Source organism: Cetorhinus maximus, chromosome 6 (genome assembly GCF_964194155.1).
Source record: "Cetorhinus maximus chromosome 6, sCetMax3.hap1.1, whole genome shotgun sequence".
Classification (NCBI taxonomy): Eukaryota; Metazoa; Chordata; class Chondrichthyes; order Lamniformes; family Cetorhinidae; genus Cetorhinus; species Cetorhinus maximus.
In genome coordinates, this window is record NC_135884.1 from 15,514,324 (window position 1) to 15,535,627 (window position 21,304).

Below are 21,304 nucleotides of genomic sequence, written 5' to 3' on the forward strand. Positions count from 1 at the left end.
ATTCTATCAAGTCGCCCCTCAATCTCCGTCGCTCTAGTGAGAACAATCCGAGTTTCTCCAACTTCTCCTCATAGCTAATAACCTCCAGACCAGGCAGCATCCTGGTAAACCTCCTCTGCACCCTCTCCAACGCCTCCATATCCTTCTGGTAATGTGGCGACCAGAATTGCACACAATCATCAGCATAATAGATGCAAATAATCATCACCATCTATTTCTTTGATCTTTAGGGATAGTAGTGTACTATACAAGTACACCAACTGTGACTCATTCAAATGTGCAAATGCATGGCTGTCTTTAGGCGGCAACTATTTAAGAGCATTTATTGAAGGTGCCATCAGGTTACATGAGCCAAAAGTCAAATGAATGGGAAAATATTTATTTGCAGCCTAATGGCCAGATAGAGGTGTGGGCACTTACAAAATGTAGAACACTGGATAAAAAGAAATTTGCAGAAACAGGAAGTGACACAAAATGATTTAATCCACTCAAAAGCAGTTGCCAATTTGACTTCAACTTAAACTGTGAAGTTTTCAATCTTATTGTTCAGAAATTAAATGATCTTATTGATATCAAGCACTAGCAACGCCAACAGCCCTCAATATTTCTACAGCCTTCAGTTTTATACATCATCTACACTCTTGGGAAGTCAGCCTTCATCTGCTGAGCTGCTCTAACTCAATATATAACTTCTTTAAAGGCTTCAAACACCAACAGATGATAAATGTGTCTGGTTATTACAACACTGATACCTGATTTCATTGCTGACCACTGATGTCATCAAAAGTGACGCTTCTGGTTGATCACAACACCCTCTACAGAACAGTAACTCTCTAAATAAAGTGATAGTTGAATTACTGCTGTAAGACATAGATAGAATTGGCTCGACAATTGATGCATTATCTTCAGTGATAAAAAGACTCAAGTCATTAACTCATCCAGATAGATGCTGCCCTTTAACAACTTCTTTATGACTGTGGTAAATTCTCCCAATTCCAGGAAGAGTACTTACTCGTTTAAACAAATTTAGGCCATTAAAGTGGTAGTTCCTGCAATCAAATACTTAAAGGCCCAGAAATTAATCGAGTGCCAAAATGACGAGCTTAGAAATACCCAGATAGTGGGCTTTTTACTCTATTGCAATGCAGCTGAAGAGAGAAGGAGTGTTGCAACAGTCCTTAGGTAATGTTGTCAGGTCGGGACTGGGGGGGCCTAAAATCGCAGGTGATGAGGGTTGTTGACAATTGGGAGGGTATTTAAATGTGGGATTGCGGGTGGAATCCATCCTGGCTCCACGTTTGGGTAAGCTGCCTTACCTTCTTTGATGCAGGCGATCCTAAGGGCTAGTGATCTAGCGCAGCACGCCGTGGTGTTGGCCGCCGTAGGGCAAATTAATCTTGAAAAGGGGGAACTCAAGCAGGTGTAAATTCCTATGGATATGCAAACAAAGGCCCTAACACCTACTTCAGGCATGGATAAAACACTTCACTTAGTTATCTCTACCCAATGATGGACTTCCAGCCTGTGATTTTGGGGCCTTATGTGTTTGCGCAGCACCTGAGAAATACAATTTCAAAGTCACTTACTTGATAATGAGCATAGGGTTTTACTACAGTGGTTAAATAAAATGGTTTGTATTCAAGTATGGAACAGGAAATGTAGCAACATTTTAAAATTCCCATCCTTGTTTTCAAATCCCTCAGTGGCCTTGTCCCCCCCCAGTTTCTGTAATCTCCTCAGCTGTAAACCCTCTGAGATATCAAAGGTCCTCCAATTCAAGCCTCTTGAGCAGCCCTGATTTCAATCACTGCATCACTGGCGGGCAGCCTTCAGCTGCCAAATCCCTAAAATCTGATACTCTCGCCCTAAGCCTCTCTTTCTCTCTTCCTCCAATACAGTCATTAAAAACTCTTCTCTTTGACCAAGTTTCTGGTCATTTGCTCTAACATGTCCTTTTGTGGCTCAGTGTCAAATTTTATTTGATAACTCTCTGAGGAAACGTTTTGGGACATTTTACTACATTAAAGTCACTGGATAAATACAAATTGCTGTTGGCGACAGGTATTAGTAGCTGTCGTCATAAGGACAGAGCTGAGAAAACGACAGGTGGAAGCATAACAACGACGCACATATATTTTCTGGCAAAAGTGGCAGTGCTCTTTCTGCTGATCACATCACCTTTGGAATTGAAGCTGCAGGGGATAGAAAGAGCCCTACTGTGGCAATCAGAATCACGGGTTAATGTGCAGAAGTGTGGAAAGCTACTTGATCTGTCATTGATGGCAGATGTAATTTCCAATAATAGCAGTGATGAATGAAGGCAACAGCCTATTAACATTCCAAAGGCATTCTAATAACCATAATGGCACTGTCTTCTGAAATAAAAGGTTTAAAAGTCCTATTCATATAAGCATGTTACTGCCTAATTATCTTGCATTTGCTTAATTTACTGAGCTGGTGCTTTCCATTGCTTCTGAGAGACACAGAGGAAATCTGCAGGACATCAGCTCTGATTCTCTTCGAAAAAGTAAATTATTTTTTTCAGCTTCTAACTGAATGAGAGCCGAACAAAAAGAGCATTATTTGGTCAATATAGTAAAGACATCTTCACAAATTTTCACTTGTTAGCACTAACTGAAACAAATCGCACAATCGATTCAGCCCAGCTGAGTGATCTTATCCTTCCAGGAAACAAATACTACCAACATCCCAGCACAGCATCCAGCTGTTTCTTATATGAGTAATTTGTCCTCGCCTGAACAAGTATCTGAAAACCCATTCTAGCTGTTCACAGCCCCGAGAATGTACCCCACTGAGATGCATGCCAGTAAAAAAAATATTAAACAAGGGACCTAGAATCACAGGATCTTACTTTATTAAAGGAGTTCATTTGCCCCATCCTGCCTGTATCAGTCCTTTGAAACAGCTACTCAATTAGTCTAAAACAAAAACAGAATTACCTGGAAAAACTCAGCAGGTCTGGCAGCATCGGCAGAGAAAAGAGTTGACGTTTCGAGTCCTCATGACCCTTCAGCAGAACTGAGTAATATTAGGAGAGGGGTGAAATATAAGCTGGTTTAAGGTTTGGTGGCGGGGGGAGAGAAGTTGGGGAGGGGGGGGTGGTTGTAGGGACAAGCAAGCAGTGATAGGAGCAGATAATCAAAAGATGTCACAGACAAAGGAACAAAGAGGTGTTAAAGGTGGTGCTATTATCTAAGAGAATGTGCTAATTAAGAATGGATGGCAGGACACTCAAGGTACAGCTCTAGTGGGGGTGGGGTGGAAAGACTGACAGGGCATTACAGGTATAGATTTAAAAATAATGGAAATAGGTGGGAAAAGAAAAATCTATATAAATTATTGGAAAAAAACAAAAGGGAGGGGGAAGAAACGGAAAGGGGGTGGGGATGGAGGAGGGAGTTCAAGATCTAAAGTTGTTGAATTCAATATTCAGTCCGGAAGGCTGTAAAGTGCCTAGTCGGAAGATGAGGTGCTGTTCCTCCAGTTTGCGTTGGGCTTCACTGGAACAATGCAGCAAGCCAAGGACAGACATGTGGGCAAGAGAGCAGGGTGGAGTGTTAAAATGGCAAGCGACAGGGAGGTTTGGGTCTTTCTTGCGAACAGACCGCAGGTGTTCTGCAAAGCGGTCGCCCAGTTTACGTTTGGTCTCTCCAATGTAGAGGAGACCGCATTGAGAGCAACGAATGCAGTAGACTAAGTTAGGGGAAATGCAAGTGAAAGCATATAGGATCCTTGGCTTTATAGATGTATAGTGTATAAATGCATGGGAGATTGCTAAACCTTTATAAAAACTGGTAAGCCCTTAGCTGTAGTGCTATGTTTAATTTTGGGCACCGCATTTGGGAAGCATGTCAAGGCCTTAGGGGGTGCAGAAGAGAGACCAAGGGACCTCAGTTATGTGGAGAAGTTCCTTTAAGTGCCTATTCAAATTCCTTTTGAAATCATTCATCGTCTCCGCTTTCACCACCCTTGTAGGCAGCGAATTCCAGGTCACTACCACTTGCTACATAAAAAAGTTCTTCCTTGTATCCCACACCCCCCACCCCTTATCTCTTGCCCAAAACCTGAAATCTGTGACCCCAAATCCTTCTACTATTAGCTAATGAAAACAATTTTTCCTTGTCTAAACCTGTCAATCTTGCACACCTCTATCAGGTGTCTCTTCAACCTCCTTTGCTCCAAGAAGAACAACTCCAGCTTCTCCAACCTATCCTTGTAGTTAAATTCCCTTATCCTTGGAACCATTCTGGTAAATCTCCTCTGCACACTCTCAAGAACCTTCAGATCCTTCCTAAAATGCGGTGGCCAGAACTGGATGCCATACTTGAGTTGTGACCTAACCTTATAAATTTTGGTCACCTTATAAAGATTCAACACAACTTTGTTGCTTTTGGATACAATACCTCTGTTTATGAGGGCCGCGGTCCATATTGTGAGGATGGATGTTATACTTTTAAAATATTTTTGGGACTATGATGATATTCTGTAAAGAAGGCTCTGAGAGTGTGTGTGTGCGTGTGTGTAATTAAGCTGGGGGAAAGTTAGTAAAAATAGCTTGTCTGTGGGAGCAGGGAGATGAAAGGTAAAGGTGCTAAATGCATGCACTTGAAATGAGGGACTATGGTGAATTTGAGTGTACAAGTAAATAGGTTTGGTTTTAAAATTTGCATTAGATGACAGTTAAGGACTTGACTTTTCAGCTGTCAAATTTCAAAGGGGTTTATAAGTGACAAGGGACTTTTACAGCTTACAAAGGTTTTGTAAGTAAACAAGGGAAGGTTATTAAATTTTATTTTACCCGAAAGTGGAGGCAAAAGGAAATTGTGAAAGTTTTTTATATTTTGGAAAAATTGAGTCCAAAGAGGTGCTTACAACAATGGAGTCTCGGATCAAAGTGGAAAAGGATGTTTAAGGAAGGATGTTTAAGGAAGGATGTTTAGTTGAGTTATGTTGGCTGTGTGGGGGAGATGCCCTGAGACCAGCTCTGTGCTGAGAAATGTTATGAATTTGAAGCAGCCATCCAGTTTCGAGCCAGAGAAGTCTTTTGTTTTCAGAGAGCAGTCTGTTCCTGAACTTCCTTCGGTTTTCCACAGCAGAGTGGAAGAGAGTGTGGTACACTTTATTAAAGTAGCAGCAATTTTTGCCTTGCTTAATATTACTGGATTTTTTTGGTTAAAAATCTATAAGGGAGCTGTTATCAAGTAGCTTACATGTGTGTTTTGACCAAGTGGGTTTTTTGGGGGATTGTTTTGCATGACTGTTTAACTGTGTAATTTTACTCTTGTGTGTTCAAGGTTTTTTTCTTCTTATTAGTAAATCTTCTAATTTTAAAATACTAAAAGTGTGAATGGAATTCTAAGCTTCTGGGATTAGTAGTTTTCCCCTGGTTTTCAAAATACAAAAAATAAGTTATGATCAATAAGACAAGATCCCCTCTGGGATTTGGCTTGCTCAGCAAATAACTTCAGCTGCAGTCACAACAATATGCTTTGCTAACAACTCTCTCAATCTGTCGTGCCATCTTCAAAAATCAATGCACCAGAACCCCCTAGTCCCTTCTGTACCTGAATACTGTTTAGAACTATGCTTCTCCCTATCCCTTATAGCAAAATACTTTACTTCAAACTTCTCTATTAAATTTCATCTACTACTTGTCTGCCCATTCTGCTAGCTCAACTATGCCCTGTTGTAGTCAATTGGTAACATCTTCACTGTTTGCCACAACTCCAGGTTTGCTATCATTGGCAAATTTCAACATTTCCCTCTGTATTCCAATGTCCAAGTCTTAAATATATCAAAAAAAGCAGTGGCCCTACCACTGGCCTTTGGGGAGCACCATCCTCCGTCTGAAAAACAACCATTTAATAAGCTGCTTTCTATCCTTAAGCCAATTTCTTATCCCAACTGGCACTGAACCTCCTATTCCATGAATCTCAATTTTGTTAACCAGTCTTTTATACGGTACTTTATCAAACACTCACTTAAAATCCATTTTGGCAACAACCACTACATTTCCTTCATCAAACTTCTCTGTTACTTCTTTAACTTAATTAGATTAATCAAACAGGATCTGCCTGTCACAAAACTATGCTGGCATTCCTTAATTAACTCAAATCTCTCCAACTTCCTGTAAATTTTTTCCCTGATTATTGTTTCTAAAACTTATCCATCACTTAAGCTGACTGACCTGGATTACCAGGAATGTCGTTACACTCTTTCTTGAATAAAGGTATCACATTTGCCACTTTCCAATCCTCTTGTACCTCCCCTATAGCTAGGGAAGATTGGAAAATCATGGCAAGCTCTTCCTCTATCGCCAACTGCACTTCCCTTAGCAATCTGGGAAGCCAGCCATCTGGACCAGGCGACTTTTCCACACTTACCTTAACTAGCCTTTCCAGCACTGTTCAACCTGCCTATCAATTTTCACCCTATCGTCTCTACCATTTCCACTTCTACCTGATATTTTGTCAGCATCCACTTCCTTAGTAAACTCCAGACAACGTGTTCATTAAGCATTCTAGCCTTGCCCTGTAACTCCATGCATACATTAACTTTTTTGTCCCAAATAGCCCCCACCTCACCTCTTACTACCCACTTACTATTTTCATGTTGATCTAGGATTTTTGGCTTACCTTTATTCTGCTCCTCTATTATCATATTCTCTCTTTACAAGTTTTATTTTCCTCTTCACTTCCCCCTCAAATTATTGTATTTGGCCTTGTTCTGACCTGAAGAATTCACGTGACATGCTTTTGTTTCATCATATTCTCTCTCTCCCTCATCATCCAAAGAGCTTTGGCTTTGGTTCCACTGCCTTTCTCTTTTATTGGAATGGATGTTGACTGATGATTACACAATGTTCAGCACCATTCACAACTCCTCAGATACTGAGGCAGTCCACGTCCAAATGCAGCAAGACCTTGACAATATCCAGGCATGGGCTGACAAGTGGCAAGTAACATTCGCGCCACACAAGTGCCAAGCAATGACCATCTCCAATAAGACAGAATCTAACCATCGCCTCTTGACCTTCAATGGTATTACCACTGCTGTGCCCACTATCAAAATCCTGGGCGTTACCATTGACCAGAAGCTGAATTGGACTAGCCATATAAATACTGTGGCTACAACAGCAGGTCGAGGCTAAGAATCCTCCGGCGACTAACTTACCTCCTGACTCCCCAAAGCCTGTCCACCATCTACAAGGCACAAGTCAGAAGTGTGATGTAATACTCGCCACTTGCCTGGATGAGTGCAGCTTGACACCATCCAGGACAAAGCAGCCCGCTTGATTGGCACCACATCCACAAACACTCACTCCCTGCACCACCAACACACAGTGGCAGCAGTGTGTACCATCTAAAAGATGCACTGCAGGAACTCACCAAGCTCCTTAGACAGCACCTTCCAAGCCCAAGACCACTACCATTTAGAGGGACAGGGGCAGCTGACACATGGGAACACCACCACCTGGACATTTCCCTCCAAGCCACTCACAATCCTGACTTGGAAAAATATCGCCGTTCCTTTACTGTCACTGGGTCAAAATCCTGGAACACCCTACCTAACACACTGTGGGTGTACCTACACCACATGGACTGCAGTGGTTCAAGAAGGCAGATCACTACCACCTTCTCAAGGGCAATAAGGAATGGGCAATAAATGCTGGCCTAGTCAGCAATGCCCACATCCCATGAATGAATAAAAAAACCTAGCTTGCACCTGAAACATCTCTTCCTTAAAGATCACCCATTATTCAGTTGCAGTTTTTCCCAGTCAAACTTGATTTCATTTTACCCTGGCTAGATATCCTCTCATCCTATTGAAGTTCACCCTCTTCCAATTATTCTTCTCCATTACTAACCTGAGCCTTCTGATATGATGATTGCTCCTCCTGCATTCTCCCACAGACACTTGGGGCAGGATCTTCTGCTAATAGGATACAAGTGAGAGTTGGAACCATTTCCAGGTCCCTACCCCATCTTACTGTCAGGGCACTCACTGGAAGATTCCCTGACACGGGTCTGAGGCTGCAGGCCCAGTCGTGAGTGCTGCAACTGTCAGAGGATGAGCGTGAAGGTGCCTCCACCTCAAGGCAACCTCTGATGAGGCTTGGATCTGTTAAAAAAAAAACCTCCAAGAACAACTGCGAGGCCATTGCTATGAAGGGGGATAGAATGATCAATGACAGCATCCATGGCCTGCTTACGGCTGTGGCTCCAGTGGAGGCAATTGTAGGAGGCCTCCTGGGACTCTCCCCTCCCCTGCCCCCGACCAACCACTGTCAAGTTGCCTCCAGGGCCCTCAATGTGGGGGCCCATCCACCACCAGGAAGATCCCAGCAGCATACCCACTCAGCCTACAAATGGGCAGTTAATTATGCAGATTAACTACCCACCACTGCTGGGCAGGTAGCCTCCGAGTGATGATTTGCCTCCAGGAAGATCATCTGGAGAATGGGAATGCCTTGGCCCCATGGCCCAACACGTCCTTCTCTGAAATTTCTTTCAATCCCATATTGAAGCCCAACCCCCATGGGACCAGGAAGGTTCTGCCCTTGGTCCACTCTGCTTACCTCACTCCCCAGCACCAGATCAAGATACCGTCAAGAAAGTTCTCCTGAATACTTCCTAGAAATTCCTCTAACTCCTTTCACTTTATTGTAATATTATCCTGATCAACATTTGGGCAATTGAGGTCACCTAATATCACCACTCTATGGTTCTTGCACAACTCTGTGATTTCCTTGAAGATTTGCTCCTCTATCTCTCTCTCACTATTTGGAGGTCTATAGACAATCCCAGTAGTAAGCTCCTCAACTCTAGCCAAATGGATTCTGTTCCCTCAAGGACATCCTCTCTTTCCAACACAAAAAATGTTTTCCCTAATCAGTATTGCCACCCCATCTCCCTTTCTTCCATCCCTATGTTTTCTGATATTTTGTATCCTTGAATACTAAGTGCCCAGATCTCACCATTTTTAAGCCATGTTTTTGTTATTATCACTACATCATATTCACAAACACCTATTTGCGCTTGTAGGTTACCAAACCTATTCTCCATATTTTGTGCATTTACGTACACATATTCTACGCCTGTCTTTGTATTCCACGTAGTCCTTCATAGTCTGCATTACTTCCCCTGTAGTACTAGCCAACATTCTGTACTTTTTGCACCTTATTCCTCTTTTCTACTTCTATATATTGGTGCCCAATTTAGTTTAAACCCTCCTGAATCACACTTGTAAACCTCCCTGCAAGGACACTGGTCCCAGACCTATTGAGGTGCAACCCATTCCTTTTGACTAGGTGCCTTCTGCCCCAGAACTGGCCCCAAAGCCCCAAGAATCTGATGCCCTCCCCCCTGCACTATGCCTCAAGACATGCATTGAGCCTCCCTATCTTCCTATTTTTACTCTTGCAGGCAGATGGCACTGGAAGCAATCCAGAGATCAGTACTTATAAGATCCTACTTTTTAACTTCCTCCCTATCTCCTGACTGTAGGGCCTCATTTTAAGATGAAGACTACATTTAAAGTCACCAAGGGCAGTAAACACAAGAGGGGAAATGCCCCAGACAAGAATAAAATATAAAGACATTTACCTGCAGGAAACTTACAGAATGAATTGCTTGAACATTCTTCTATTCATCTGAGGGACATGGGTTTGAATCAAATCCAGATTATTGAGAAGAATGTTTCCTCTCAATAATAGCTGTTAGGGTTCTAAGTGGAGAGAGTTTAGCAATCTGCTCAAAAATTACCCTAATTAGCAATGTCACTCACAGGTCAGCTAATCCTCAATTATCTGCTTTCATACAAAGACCAATGCCCTTTGAAACCATCTTCTTTGCATGCAGGCAGCTATCTAGGAGACCATTCTGCTTGCATGCATGTCAAGGGTACCACAATTATGTACAGTTCCCTGAAGGGAGGATTGGCAGGCTTCTCACATTTCTGATAACGTTTCTCTGTATAAAGGATTTACAAACGGAGAAAACATGCTGTCTGATTTACCATTCCCAGTTTATTTAACTTGTACCTATTCTTCTTTCCATAATTCTGAGAAGTTGGCAATTAAGATGGAAAATTTCAATGGGTTGAAATTCTCAGACTAAACTTTTAACATAATGACCTGATTGAGGAACATCAACAAAAATTGCAGCTACAAATCTTTGTTTATAAAGGTCAATATCAGTTTTATAGATAGAGATATATGTATGCGTTGGAAATGAGAGCATATCTGACAGAGAGAACTAATGATGTTGGGTATGGCTGAATGTACATGCAGATAAGAATATCTGGCCAACATGAACTTTGGCAAAATACTTGCCCCAGTACTCATGGAGTCATTGGCCATTGGCACTGTGGCCAATATCGCCAAAGCTGCCTGTAAATGAAGTGAAAGAGCTGTGGGCTGAATGGTAAAAGCACAATACGGTACAATACCTGACAGACTATGGTGGTGTACTGTCCAGCATGAGCCTGCACCAGCACAGCTTCAGTGTGACGTGTTCGAAACATAAGCCCGAGGAACCATGGAATAGAAATCTTCACCTCATTCTTAAAATCCCAGGAGAGCAAACTATTTCCAAGGAAATGGTAGGGATGGTGCATCACTGCCAAGAAATACACAGGAAAGAGAAATATGACAAGATTGTCTCAATAGACTGCATTTTTTTTCGGGAAAATACTTCAACAATACAGATTTCCGTTAAGTATGTGTTTTTGACCTGCATGTCACAAGAAATATTCCAATATTTGTGTTAGCAAAAAAAAACCCCACAACAGAATGGAAATAGTGAGCCATATATTTATGGTAAGGATATCCAAAGACATGCGCTGAAACACAGACCCCACAATACAAAATATCTTTTATCTGCACTCAGGATATTGGGATATGCAGATAAATACAATCACCAAAGTGAATACAATGTAAGACATAGGCGTGTCATTATACAAATCTTTTTTCAAACATAGTTTGTAAAACACGTTTGAAATCAAAGAAACTTTACACCTAGAGTACTTCAGAATATACAGTCTCAACCTGTATCCAATTAAATTTTGTCAACTATCTAAATTCTATTGATTCTCAATACCCCTTCCCCATGTCATACTAGTAAGATAGCTGCATGACCTATTTCCAGCAACCTGTCAACACTAATCTGACTGGCTGCCAGGAAATGTGCAACAGCAATCGGCTAGGGAATTACAGTTTGTAAGAGTCACATCTCACAGCTCTATTCCACAGTGCATTAATGCCTCAATGAACTGTGCCACCAGGGATATATCGAAACTCCAGCAGTTGCTTCTACGAACATGATTACTTTAGTCTGCAACATCTTATTGGATTGAAACGTGGGAACCCACAGTGTAAATTTGACGGGCTAGGGTGTCTGAAAATAGACTCATTGTTAGAAATTAAAAATAAAAAAAAATTCAAATGCTAATTATTTGGCTATGCCTTTCTTGCCTACGCAATATCATAATCTTTCAGCCATGACTTACCTTGTCCACAGTCCTTACTTCCAAACCCCAGAGGGCATTCACAGAGAAAGGTCTCCCAGATAACCATGCAGGTGCCTCCATTCTTACATGGGTTTGAATCGCAAAATGGCTGTTTCATATTGCAACCTGAGGAAGATATGATTATATATCTGGGAGATATGATCGGAAATTTGCAGATGACACAAAAATTGGCTGTGCAGTTGATAGTGAAAAGGATAGCTGTTGTCTCCAGAATTATAACAATGCTTTGGTTGAGTGGACAGAAAAGTGGCAAATGGAATTCAACCCGGAAAAGTGTGAGTTAATGCACTTGGGGAAGGCAAACAAAGCAAGTGAATACTCAATAAATGGCAGGATATTGGGAGGAGTTGAGGAAATGAAAGACCTTGGAGTACATGTCCACAGGTCCTTGAAGGTGGCAGGACGGATGGATAAGGTGATAAAGAAAGCAGATGGAATGCTTTCCTTTATTGGACGAGGTATTGAATACAAAAGCAGGGATGTAATGATGGAACTGTATAAAATGCTGGTTAAGCCACAGCTGGAACTTTGTGTACAGTTCTGGTCACCACATTACAGGAAGGACATAATTGCTCTGTACTCTGGAGAGAGCACAGAGAAGATGTACAAGAATGTTGCCAGGGCTTGAAAATTGCAGCTATGAGGAGAGATTGGGTTGGTTGGGGTTGTTTTCCTTAGAACAGATGAGGCTGAGGGGTGACCTAATTGAGTTGTACAAAATTATGAGGAGGCCTAGATAAGGTAGATAGTAAAGATAAAAGCAAAAAACTGCGGATGCTGGAAATCCAAAACAAAAAAAATACCTGGAAAAACTCAGCAGGTCTGGCAGCATCTGCGGAGAGGAACACAGTTAACGTTTTGAGTCCGTACGACTCTTCAACAGAACTAAGGAAAAATAGAAAAGAGGTGAAATATAAGCTGGTTTAAGGGGGGGATGGGACAGGTAGAGCTGGATAGAGGGCCAGTGATAGGTGGAGATAGCCAAAAGATATCATAGACAAAAGCACAAAGAAGTGTTGAAGGTGGTGATATTATCTTCCGGACTGAATATTGAGTTCAACAATTTTAGATCATGAACTCTCTCCTCCATCCCCACCCCCTTTCCGATCCCCCCCTTTTTTTCCAATAATTGATATAGATTTTTCTTTTCCCACCTATTTCCATTATTTTTAAATGTATTTCCATCCATTGTTTTATCTCTACCTTTTAGCCTATTTCGATTCTTTCACCCCACCCCCACTAGGGCTACCTGTACCTTGCTTGTCCTACTTTCTACCCTTAATTAGCACATTCCTTAGATAATATCACCACCTTCAATACCTCTTTGTCCTTTTGTCTATGACATCTTTTGGCTATCTCCATCTATCCCTGCCCTCTATCCAGCTCTACCTGTCCCACCCACCCCTCCCCCCGCCCCTTAAACCAGTTTATATTTCACCTCTTTTCTATTTTTACTTAGTTCTGTTGAAGAGTCATACGGACTCGAAACGTTAACTGTGTTCCTCTCTGCAGATGCTGCCAGACCTGCTGAGTTTTTCCAGGTATTTTTATTTTTGTTTTAGATAGTAAAGACTTGTTTCTGCAAGCTGAGGGGTTAATTACCAGGGGGCATAGATTTAAGGTAATTGGTAGAAGGATTAGAGGGGGCATGCGGAAAAACATTTTCACCCAGAGGGTGGTGGGCAACTGGAATTCACTGCCTAAATCAGTGGTTGATGGTGAAATGTGTAACTCATTTAAAAGGTACATGGATCTGCATCTGAAGCTCCGTAACCTGCAAGGCTATGGACCAGGTGCTGGAAAGTGGGATTAAAATGAGCGGTTAGTTTCTTTTTCATCTTTCTCTGGCCGGCACAGACATGATGGGCTAAATGACCTCTTTTTGCGCCGTAACTTTTCTATGGTTCTAAGATTGTGGGACACATCAGAAGCCCAGAGTTTAAGAATCAATGTGACACAATATTACAGAGATAGCTCAGAACTACTTGGAGGTCATGTTAAAATATAAAGCATTCAAATTCTAACATCTGGGTTTTGAGCCAGACATAATGGAGCTGCACGGTTATTGTACTATGGTTCTCTCATCTTTAAGATCTCTGGAATATTCTTCACATTTACTGAAAATTACATCACAGCATGGTGAGGAATGAAATATTTCACTAGATCAGTACTAGAACCATTATACAATCTACGCATCAATTTAGTTATTATTTAAAGCTAAAATTAATATCCAACTTTTATCATTTTATCATTCAGCTCTGATGAAGTCAACATTCCAAATTTTAGCTTGTCTTTTTTCTCTCTCAGATGCTGATACCTGCAAAGCATTTCTAATATTTTCTGCTTTATTTTAACTTTTTTTCCAAGTTAATTATATATCTTGCATAGAATATAAACTGAAGCACTGAAGAGGTGTGGAATACAATGGCTAGAGACTCTTCCATTACCATCACTGCCAGGATCCTTGCACCCCACCCCCTCTCCCAGTCATCTACTTGTTGACTTTTAACAACAACAGAGATAGTACCTCTACCCCTCGACCAATTCTCTTGATTCCCATTCTGCCTCTCTGTTGTCTGACTGCTTGCTTAACAGCCATTTTTGAAAGAGTCTTAGCTTTTTCCAGCTAAGCACTGGGAAGCCTAAAGCACCACAACCACCACTTGTTCACCATTGACTCCATTCTTGCCACAGTCTCAGGCTGAAACAGACTGTTGTATCCTGGGGTTCCTGTTATCCTCTCCATTATAAAGTGCCTGCATTAAGTTGTCTATCATTTTCTCAGCATAAGAGATTTTAGCGGTTGAGTTTAAAATTGACCTGATATGAATGTTGGAGTAAAGGACATTAGCACTGTTTTATATGATTTGATAGTTATATGTATCATATATATTCTGAGATAACATTGTGCACATCGAAGCAATAGTCTCTTTGTGATGATTTACTCTAGTATTCATCAAAGGTGGACACCAATATATGGCATTTAAAAATTAACTTCAATTTAGATAATACATAAGAAGGCAGTTGAAACAAACAATGTGACCAGGGTATAGCCAATAACCCTGAAAAAAGAAATGGACGTGTCACAAAAGACTGGCAAGATATAAGACAAGAAAAACTATGAAATGGTCACTATGGCTGATGTTCTAGAGCGTAACGACCATTATCAGGATTGGCCAGAAGTGAAAGTGAATTCTTAACTGTGCCTGCTTATCTCTTTTTTGAAATACAGTGTGTGTGGTTGAATGTTAATGCAGATAATAATGGTTATCCCTATGATAGCATTTCCATTCAGATGATTAAAATTGGAAAAGATTAAAAGATTTAGTTAATTTCATTTTTTTTTTGCATGGCGTCCTGAATGTCACGAACATTTCTGTGATGAATGTTACACCTACAAGCTGGTGTTTGAATTTGGAGGTATTTTACAAGATGGCAATGCTGATCTTTATAAAATCTGAGAAAAATAAAGATGTTTGAAAGGTGAAGCATAATGATTCCCACCTAATGACCACAAATTAGGCAAATGCTTGATGTCTCCATCACTGGGGTAATTCATGTCACGGTGTCCTTCTTTAGATGTTAATTTTACATAACGAAGGGAAGTTTGACTTTATAATTCATGTTAGTTCCAAAGGGCATTCCATAAGCATAGAGGGACTTTAGAAAAATTATTTATTTGTATGCTTGGAAGGTCACTGGGGGACATCAAGTGATAAAAGCTACATAATGCAGGGTCCGTGCTACATTGCAGTTTTTGTAAACTTGCCATTGGAAAAATATCTTTTTGCTATTTTCTGTTATTCTGAGGTTGTTGAAGAATTAAATAAAGCTCTTGCCTGTTTGTTTTAATGATTTTGAATTTTGATCTTCTTTGTCACATTATTGTATACCATGTATTGTGAAAATACTCTTCTACATTTATCATTAGTTTAAATTAATTTGGCAGAAGGTGGAGCAGAAGTGTGAAGTGTTAGAGAGGAGATACAAGGTGTAGAGGGAACTGGGGAAAATAAATAACATTAGAATAAAGCATTGTTCAGAAAGAAGTGGGATCAGACAGGGAGAATGCAAGGCAGACTAAAGTAGGCTTAGAATGTGTCTGTGAAAATGCGTGAAGTTTGGTGAGCTGCAAGCACAAGTAGCCACATGGAATTATGATATAGTGCAATAACAGAGACCTGGCTTAAATAAGAGGCATGGGCACTTAATATTCCTGGCTGCAATGCATCTAATACAGCTGGGGAAGGAAAAATGTGGGGCTGGGGAAGTTAGAGGCATTGATCAAATATACTATCACATCATTAGAAAGTGATGATATACTTGAGGGTTCAAAGACAAAATCTATTTGGTTCAATGAAGGAACAATAGAGAAGCTATTATTTCTACTGGGAAAATACTATAGGCCACCAGCTAAATAGTGAGGAGATAGGGGAGAAAATTAGCAAGTGAAATCCAAAAGACTCAAGAATTATAGAGTAATGATAATGGGGGATTTCAATTATCCTAGTATAGACAGGGAAAATAACAGGGCAAAGAGGGGAGAAATTTCTTCAATGTGTACATGAGAAATTTCTTGATCAGTACATTTCCAGCCCAAAATGGAAGGATACGGTACTGGAATGCTCTACTTCTGGTAATGTAGTGAGGCAAGTGAAGCATGTTTCAATGGGAAAGTACTTGGGAATCAGTGATCATAATATTAGGTTTAGGGCTGTTATGAGAAAGGACAAGGGAAAATCAAATGAGAAAATATTCAACTGAAGAAAGGCTGAGTTCAGTGAGCTGAAATGAGATTTAGCCCAGGTGGCTTGGAATCAACATGCAGCAGGTAAAATAGCAAATGAATAATTGAAGGCCTTCAAAGAGGAGATAGTTTGGGTACAGACCAGACACGTTCCTGTGAAGGGTAAAGGGCATCAAATGCCAGAACTACATGGATGGCTAAAAATACTAAGGATACAATGAAGCAGAAAAGCAGCTTATGATGAATGTGCCGTGTTCAGAATTCATTTGCGGACCAATTTGAACACAAAAAGGACAGGGAGAACTACAAAAGGAAATAAGAGGAAAAAGGAGTAGGAGAATACATGGGTGGACAACATAAAAGGGAACTCAAAGTCTTTTATAAACATATAAAGAACAAAATGGTAGTCAAAGAAATGGTAGGGCCGATTGGGGACCGAAAGGAAGATATCCTTGTGGAGGCGGAGGGAATAGCTGAGATACTAAATGAGAACTTTGCATGTGTTGTCACTAAAGAGAATGCTGCTGATGTCACAGTACAGGAGGGGTAGTAAATAAATTGAATAGGATAAAAGTAGATGAAGAGGAGGTACTTAAAAGGTTGGCAGTGTTCAAAGTAGGTTCAAAAAAAGGGGAGAGGTTTAAACCTTGCAATTACAGGTCTGTCGGCCTAACACCGGTGGTGAGGAAACTTTTAGAGATATTGATCTGAGGCAAAAGTAATTGACACTTGGGAAAATATAGGTAAAAAATTGAAAGCCAGCTCAGGTTTGTTAAAGTCAAATCCTGTTTGACTAAAATCCTGTTTAATTGTGTTCTTTGGTGAAGTAACACAGGGGACGGATGAGGGTAGCGCAGTTGATGTTGCATATATGGACTTCAAAAGACGTTTGATAAAGTACTACATAATAGAATTGCAAATAAAACTGAAGCTCATGGGATTAAAGGGGCATTGACCGTTTGGACACAAAGTTGACTAAGAGGCCAGAGGCAGTGCGTAGTTGTTTTTCAGACTGGAGGAAAGTGTGCATTGCTGTCTCTAAAGGGTCAGTGTTGGGACCACTGATCTTTTTGATATATATTAATGACAAGGACTTGGGTATAAAGGGAAAAATTTTAGAAGTTTACAGATGACATGAAACTTGGAAATGTAGTAAACATTGAGGGAAATAGTAACAGACTTCAGAAGAATACAAAGAGACTGTTGAAATAGGCAGACACATGACAGATGAAATTCAATGCGTAGAAGTGTGAAGTGACTCATTCTGATAGGAAGAATGAGAAGAAGTAATAAAAACTAAATGGTATAATTTTAAAGGAGGTGCAAGAATAGAAAAATCAGAGAAAGCACAGGCAAAGTCTCTGAAGGTGGCTTTTCTGCTTTGAATGCTGTTAACCTTCTAAGTACTTCCTCTTCATGTATTTTTAGGACAAATTGAAAAGACTATTGAAAAGGCTTGAGGGATCCTTGACTTTATAAACTGAGTCAAAAAGCAGGTCAGGGGCTGGGAATTGTGAGTAACTCACTTCCTGTCAAAGCCCCAAAGCCTGTCCATCATCTACAAGGCACAAGTCAGCAGCGTGATGGGAAACTCTCCACTTGCCTAGCTGAGTGCAGCTCCACGCTTAAAAAGTTCGACACCGTTCACGCAACCCACTTGAACGTCACCCCATCCACCACCCTTAACATTCACTCCCTCCCAGTGGCAGCAGTGTGTACCATATACGAGATGCACTGCAGCAATTCGCCAAGCTTCCTTCGACAGCACCTTCCAAACCCGCGATCTTTACCACTTAGAAGGGCAAGAGCGGCAGTCACATGGGAACACCACCACCTGCAAATTCCTCTCCAAATCACACTCCTTCCTTACAGAGCCAAAGGGAATGGCGATGGGGCAAGAAAACAAAATAGCAAAAGATATGCCTTGAGCGGGTGTTCCACTGTCTGAAAGCAAAAATAAGAGAAAAACCTAGACGTGCAAAAAACAAAATAAAATAGGGGATACACAGTTTATGATCTGAAATTGTTGAACCCAATCTTGAGTTCAGAAGGCTGTAAAGTGCCTAACCAAAAGATGAGATGATGTTCTTAATCTTTCCTGGCTTCCACCCTATCATGACCTTCCTTTTATCCTACCCACCCCTTGCTCAAAACCTGTTAAATCTCTAACTTTTCCCAGTTCTGATGAAAGGTCATCGACATGAAACATTAATTCTGTGTATCTCTCCACAGCCTGACCTGCTGAATATTTCCATCATTTTCTGTTTTTATTTCACAACTGATCATGCTGCATTACTAATCTATCAGTACAACAAACAACATTAAATATTAATTGTTCTAAACTTACCTTTTCATTGTTTAATTTTTAATGTTTGCTGTTTGATGTAGGTATACACGCCAGTGTTGTAATTTTAACAGGTTCCACAGAACTCCTTCTAGCTCCTTATATAAACTGATATTGGCCCCATGTACTTGATCTCAATAGTTTTCATTCAATTGATTCTATTCATTATACTATGTATAAAAGAATAATAGATACTTGAAAGGGATTAGAGATGGATATAATTTATTGTTTGGGGGTGGAGGGTGTGGTTGAAGGCTATATAAAACTACTTAAAAGCTTCCATCTTTAATTTTAGGGTGCCAAAAGAACAATCTCAATTAAATCCCCATTTCTTTCAGGTATGTGTTATATTATTCCATATCTGAAAGAAATAAATATATGAGAGAGAGAATCATTTTACAAGCCATAAAAATTGTCAGGGTTTAGCTGTTACAAGAGTCTTCAGAAATACGTGCCAGTGTCAGAGCCACATCATTTTATCTGTGATTTTATATACCTTACCATTTTATCATCAATACAAATGGATACCTATCATCCATGAACATGACTATCATATGACACAACGTGCAAGGCTAAGCATTTTTAGGGGAAAACAACATTTTTTTTTAAACTCTGACTTTGCACACAGTTCACAGATAGCAAGAGCAAGAGAGAAAGATACACAGAATATACATTTAATGTATTGTCAACAGGATTAGAAGTATATGACTCTATTACCTGGAAAGGTACCATTATTGGCAATGTAGGCTGCCATGTCAACACGTTTGTTGTCAATGTGAAGTTCTTTCATACATCCCACAAACTCTGTGTTAACCACTGGGAAATTCTCAGGTAGGTTTGGGACACCCCCAAGCAGCAAAGGACCAGTGAGATCCAGGGACCTAATAGCACATGGCAAAAGTATAATGTTATCGGACTTTATTTGATGAATACTTTACATGTGCATATACACTGACAGCTAGCTGTGAGAGCGAGTTACAAAGCAATTATGAAGTCTAGGGATTTTAGTAAGCTCCCAATTAGCAGTTTAGTTTAAGTTGAGCTCAAAAGAATCTCAAAATTTATGAAACTGCCCTGATTTCACTTACTAGAAATCATTGCTTGTGAAATGTTATAGAATGAAAGGTAACCATAAAATTGGCAGAATGCTACATGTCGTCAGAGTCATCGAGCATCCTAGTGCTACACAAATGAAACATGCTAGTTCATCATCAACACAAAAGTTGTTATGGAAAGGCAATTTTTTTCAAGGAACAGCAACTTCCTAATTTTTTGATGGGTAAATGTTACGAGTAATTTTTCTAAAAGTTTTTCAAGAATTATGATCTTCGAACACCACTTGGTCTATTTCTGTTTATGTCTTGGAGATAATTTTGCTTGAAGATTCAGCACAGTGGTATTAGAGAAATTATTATTGAGGAGTTATTACATCTAACAGTATGTAAAAAAAAAATCAAAAAACTGTCCATCATTAACGTAAGGTCCTTTCCCAAGTGTCTGTGCTTGAATACACCGCTATGTACTGTCAGTTCAAGGACCCATCAAGTTCATTTTTTTAAATGACTCTTCAGAATGCCCACAAGAAATCTTTTTTTTTTTAAGTAATCAGTGCTAAATAGAACAAAATGAAGTCAAAGTAAATGATAATTGGGAGCTGGGTGGTGCGAAGAGTTATGCACTGGCTCTTCACCACTGGGTTCAAATCTAGCCCAGGCTGACTGGATGAAAGTTGTCTCCAACTGCTGAGTATAATGGTCCTATAGAAAATGAGTAAAGGCAGTCTCCGTCTAGTTCCCAGTGGCATAGTGGTATTGTCACTGGTATGGTATTCCAGAGAGGGTTCAAATCCCACCATGGCAGATGGTGAAATTTGAATTCAATAAAAAAACATCTGGAATTAAAAGTCTGATGATGACCATGAAACCATCATCGAAAAAACCCATCTGGTTCATTAATGTCCATTAGGGAAGGAAGTCTGCCGTCCTTACCTGGTCTGACCTACATATGACCCCAGACCCACAGAAATGGTAGACTCTTAAAATGGTGGGCAGTAAATGCTCCCATGAACGAATAAATTAAAAAAAAATCAGGTACTTATCCCCTAATTCAGTACAAACTGACAATTTGCTGAGAACTATTTTATTAGTCCGTCTTGGGAGACGATGGACTACTCCCAGGGCGTATGTCACTTCTGTACTGAACATCATCTGTTGTGGCTATAGAGGCCGATTCATGTGTGGCAGTCCCTTCCACAGCTGGCACAGATTTATTATAATTAATTAATAATAATTATCACAGCATTGGTCCGACGTTGACTCATATTTTTTCCTTCTGGCAGGCTCTCTTTTCTACCATCTGATCATCTCTTTGGTCTCTGCTTCTTCCACGCCCTTCCTGACTGCTTGTCTCCAGGCATTCCAGTCAGCAGCCTGGACTTCCCACATATCAACTCCGATCCCAGCCAATGTGAACTCTTGCTTACAGACATTCTTGTATCACAGACGTGGGTGACCTGTTGTTCTTGTGTCGATAGCAGGCTCGCCATAGACTTTGGAGATCTGGCCCCCATCCATTTTGCTCACATGGCCCAGCCAATGGAGTCGCTGCTGACTCATGAGGTCAAACATGCTGGGAATCCCTGCATGTTGATGTACTTCCATTTT

General features: G+C 40.5%; 1 protein-coding gene across 1 annotated transcript in view; it reads right to left on the minus strand.

The window, feature by feature from the left end:
• The window catches only part of celsr3 (cadherin, EGF LAG seven-pass G-type receptor 3), a 289,689-nt gene that overhangs the window by 132,293 nt on the left and 136,092 nt on the right, over positions 1 to 21,304 (minus strand). The window contains exons 7-9 of the mRNA XM_078543033.1: positions 19,359 to 19,522; positions 11,530 to 11,655; positions 10,471 to 10,640 (exon numbers count right to left, since the gene is read on the minus strand). Coding sequence (XP_078399159.1) covers positions 10,471 to 10,640; positions 11,530 to 11,655; positions 19,359 to 19,522 — 460 coding nt within the window. The remainder of the gene's footprint in view (positions 1 to 10,470; positions 10,641 to 11,529; positions 11,656 to 19,358; positions 19,523 to 21,304) is intronic.